General features: G+C 35.8%; 1 protein-coding gene across 1 annotated transcript in view; it reads right to left on the reverse strand.

The window, feature by feature from the left end:
• The window catches only part of LOC137396174 (CD109 antigen-like), a 41,292-nt gene extending 37,194 nt beyond the window's left edge, over positions 1-4,098 (reverse strand). The window contains exons 1-4 of the mRNA XM_068082365.1: positions 4,088-4,098; positions 2,933-3,548; positions 2,378-2,496; positions 839-1,040 (exon numbers count right to left, since the gene is read on the reverse strand). Of these exons, the coding sequence (XP_067938466.1) occupies positions 839-1,040; positions 2,378-2,496; positions 2,933-3,548; positions 4,088-4,098 (948 nt within the window). The remainder of the gene's footprint in view (positions 1-838; positions 1,041-2,377; positions 2,497-2,932; positions 3,549-4,087) is intronic.
• Between the last annotated feature and the right edge of the window lie 831 nt (positions 4,099-4,929).

Consider the following 4,929-nt stretch of genomic DNA (forward strand, 5'->3'; position numbering starts at 1 on the left):
TGTACAGCCCATGGATGGGATTTGAGCCTACTCAGTACAGCCCGTAATATGAGATTTGAGCTCAATCTGTACAGCCCATGATATGGTATTAAAGCCCACTCTGTACAGCCCACGATATAGGATTTGAGCCCACTCTGTACAGCCCATGGATGGGATTTGAGCCCACTCTGCACAGCCCATGGTATGGGATTTGAATGCACCTCGTACAGTTTATGGCATGGGATTTATATTTTAAAAATCAAGTTATCGGTATTAATGTTGTGGAGTTGAAGACTCTTATCAAATAAATGCTGATGTTTTGACCATTTATCCTTTCTGAGGCATTGAACTAGAGAGGAGCTAGAGAGGACGTTCTACCTTGCTTTTGGATCGCTAAACAGTTTTACAGCAACATCAGTGATGATACAAATTAACCTTTTTATCAGATATTTAAAAAGTTAGTTTCACTCATATAATTTAATAACATTTTTGACATACAGGTTTTGTTATGCTGTCTTAATGGAGCAGATTTATGATCAGTAGGCTGATGGCCTGAATCACACAAGGACCGCAGGTGTGTTAGAAAAGGCAGCCAACCTTAATTACTCCTATGCCCCAACTAGCTATCATGCCTGTATTAGTACAAAGTACGGCTGGCAGCAGCAACTCCACAACGATTGGAAAAAGCTAGCAGAAGCACAAAATTGTTATGCTAAAAATTATTACAATATTATTAAAGTAATATTGTATTATTTTATAACACATTGTTTCAATATCTTTTTAATATTCCAGTTATTTAATTCGTTTAATCAAGAGTTTGGCTATTGGCCTTATCAACCCAACAAGAAGTCAACTCTACCTCAAGAATGAGATTATGGGTGCCGGGTCTTGAGAATGCATACTCAGCGCTGCAGATCTCTTCAGAAAGCTTTTCGCTTACGAGGTATCTCACTACAGCTCTGACGGTAAATGAGTCAGATTTATCCAACTTCATGACAGTTGCAGCAACCGTCAGTTTCTGGTTTGGGCGAATCTTGGTTGGCGCCACTACTGCGTATGTCCTGCAAAGTTATATTATGACCTTTATGCAAAAAAGATTCTTCAAATAAGCGAATCAAATATTGATTGAACCGCCTCTAATAGCTACATATTTTTGCTGAAATAATAACGATAATCTTATTTTTTTACAAACTACTAATAGTTGGAGGTCATCACTACTTACGAGTCAACAAGTAGTTTTAAATTATTTGGATAAAGAAATATTGTGTATAATAGAATTGAAATTTTCAGTAAGATGAACTAAAATTATGGTACTCAGCCAGTTTGCTTGGACAATGATGCTAAAAGTATTAAAGTTCATAATGTTGTAAATACTCACAATAGTAATAGACTTGCAGCATTAATTTACACACGATATCATACATTTTAAAATAGTTAAAATAAACTGTAGATAATATAAATGTAGGTGAAAAGGTGAAAGTTCTAGTTTCAAAAGATGATTCATTTAGCAACTGAAAAAAGTGTTTATTACTTTGATGCTCGCTTCTTTTACCAATAGCCAAGAGCCAGTAGAATGTATACGCTTTTCGGTAGCAAATGTACAAAATAGGTGTTTATCTTTATCAATTCAAATAGCATAGATAGCCTGAGAAGAAATCAAACAATTTCCTCATAATCCGTTTGCAATAGTATTTATTACCACAGATAAGACAGACATGCCAGTTCTCTTGCTTCACCACATTCCTTGAAGCTGAACGCAAAGGGTGTGAATCACTCATAAATGCTATCATCTGTCTGTGTCAAAAGGTCATTGCGCGAGTATTGAGAAGTCAAAGCAAATAAAAGTTATTAAGATCTACTTAAATATTTCAACAAGCAATATATAGCACTGTTTCAGCTATCCTCCATGACTGCGCTTGTAACTTTATATAAAACACTGTTTATAACTATAAGAAAAAAAGCTTTATACGCATTTATATTAATAAATCTCACTTTGTCATTGGATGTCTATGTACGTGTTTGTATTTGTGTCTGTCTGTTAGTCTGTGTATGTGTATATGCTATGCGTTTCCACATTTTTTAGTTGATTCCATTCAAATTGCATGAAATTTAATCTTGCAACATGCACAAAATTTTATGCTCCGTGCCTTCTGCCGGATCACTGAAAATATTTGGTTTCAAAACTCTGTTTGTTTCCTGAGAATCAGTCTCTTAACCACCCCCTGCAGACTGTCTGACTAGAAATAATAGAAAGTTGGGGCATGGACTTACTGCTAGTATATTCATAATTATCTTGTTATCTTTTCTAGCTATGACATCGCCATGTCACATCCTTTTACCAAAGATTATTTTCTATCAATAAACAATTTACAAGCAGCAATAGGCTGACATTACTTACGCCTGTTTTGGTATAATTCCCTGGGAATGCACTTCCTTGATAATAATGAAAAGCAGGGCTGCTAAAACTCCACAAGCTGACCTTTTCATCTTGTCTTCAGTTACGCTGCTTCTGATGAACTGTTCAGAATTAATAACAATTGATTAAGCAATCTATTCAATGTGTGATTATAAGCTCGTAATTTCTGTCAAAATAGTTTTTGGTGATATGATCTACAGTATTATTGTTATTATTACTATTGTTATTATTATTATTGTTATTCTTATTGTTATTGCTTGTATTTGAGATATAAGAGGGAAATAACAAAAGTGTTTGTGTATATTATTTCTTCTCTGCTAAACCAGTTACAGAAATTAACAATGTGAGCCAAAAGCCTAAAGCACAGAATTATTGTTTTGCCTTCACCCTGGCAACACGCTATATACGCATATGTTTAGAATGTAGGTTTCGTAATACTGCACTTTCTGTTTGTACAAGCGTTATAAAAGCTATTGCTTCTTGAATTACATCAGGCATTCATAAACTAACATAAAAACAATTTATTCTCTAGTTGACCAACTCCTCAGCACTATCCTCAGCACTATCCTCAGCACTATCCTCAGCACTATCCTCAGCACTATCCTCAGCACTATCCTCAGCACTATCCTCAGCACTATCCTCAGCACTATCCTCAGCACTATCCTCAGCACTATCCTCAGCACTATCCTCAGCACTATCCTCAGCACTATCCTCAGCACTATCCTCAGCACTATCCTCAGCACTATCCTCAGCACTATCCTCAGCACTATCCTCAGCACTATCCTCAGCACTATCCTCAGCACTATCCTCAGCACTATCCTCAGCACTATCCTCAGCACTATCCTCAGCACTATCCTCAGCACTATCCTCAGCACTATCCTCAGCACTATCCTCAGCACTATCCTCAGCACTATCCTCAGCACTATCCTCAGCACTATCCTCAGCACTATCCTCAGCACTATCCTCAGCACTATCCTCAGCACTATCCTCAGCACTATCCTCAGCACTATCCTCAGCACTATCCTCAGCACTATCCTCAGCACTATCCTCAGCACTATCCTCAGCACTATCCTCAGCACTATCCTCAGCACTATCCTCAGCACTATCCTCAGCACTATCCTCAGCACTATCCTCAGCACTATCTGAATGGCTGCTTCAAGCAAATGTTAAATTGATTTTCGTTTGTTTTAAACTTTCTTCACATCTTCCTTCATCAGAAATTAATCTTTTGTTTAATAATTACTCCCATAACAAAAACACTTGCAAAAAATTCTATATAAATTCTTGGTTTACGTTTTCTTTCTTATAAATATTCTTGAAACAAACTCAAGTTGATTTTAAAAGAATGACATCGTAATCTTCGCAACTTCATTTGTTGGCTTCAAATGCTGCACTTCACTGAACCACTCAAAACATTTAAAAATTATTTTTTTAATATTTCGCAAACTTAAACAATTGACTATTTATTATTAGTGATTAGACACTCACCTTCCTTGACCCCGTCAGAAGACCTACAGTTTGATATTACCGGTTATACCAGCTTTTCACAAAATGTCTCTTATTTGTTTTAGGATCCTGGCTCCTTCAGAAGCTAATCCCGTAGATAAGAGACGCTTTACTCAGTAATCCTGATACCATATCTATCTAACCATTTTATTCATGCGAACGAAGTAACGGTTTGTTAGCATTTACAGCAGGTTCATGGTTGAGTAACGTATTTAATAATTTGGCATCACATATGATCATATTTTATACAAATACGACTGCAAAAGTGCATTTCTGTCTTGACACCGTAGTATGTACAGAGATGTATGCTGAATTTAAAACAGCAATCAGAGAACTACGCACATTTCTGTTACTAAATATTCAAACATCATTTCCTGCAGTTGAAGTAAAACTCATAGAACTTAATGGTAAACATTCTCATGTGGCTGATGTAAAGTATTAGTTGGGAAAGTCAGCAAGTTTGCGGTGAATCTACGAGTCAAGGTCATCATCGGTGGGCCACTGCTACGTCACCTTACTGTCTGCTGCAGTAACCATGGAGACATGTAGATTTTAGTTGTTCTGATCCACGAATAGTTAACTGCCTTGTCCAGTTATGTTGTTTTTGGTAATGTTACAATTGCTTACACTGCCCGGATGTATCCAAATGTGTTCTGTTTATAAACACATAATTATCTTTTTGGTTTTAGCATACCTTGTAATTTGCTTACAATTTACTCAGACTTTTTATACTATGTAACTGTAAAAATCTACATTAAATACAAAAAGGATTATTAATACAACTTCATATTAGCTAAGGGCTGCTATGTACTGTAGCCATCCTATATGTTACATACATGGAAATATTCTTCATGAACATAATATCAGACAAAGTATTGATCATCTTATAAGCTACTGATAAAGTGAATATTGAAGAAAGATAGTATTTTTCCGTACTAAAATCGTATTTTGACTTTCTGATTCCATAATCATCATTACAATGTATTATGTTTGTATAGATTCTATAGTATATTGTTCACAATGTTTAG

The sequence above is a fragment of the Watersipora subatra genome, chromosome 1, assembly GCF_963576615.1.
Source record: "Watersipora subatra chromosome 1, tzWatSuba1.1, whole genome shotgun sequence".
In the NCBI taxonomy this organism is placed as follows: Eukaryota; Metazoa; Bryozoa; class Gymnolaemata; order Cheilostomatida; family Watersiporidae; genus Watersipora; species Watersipora subatra.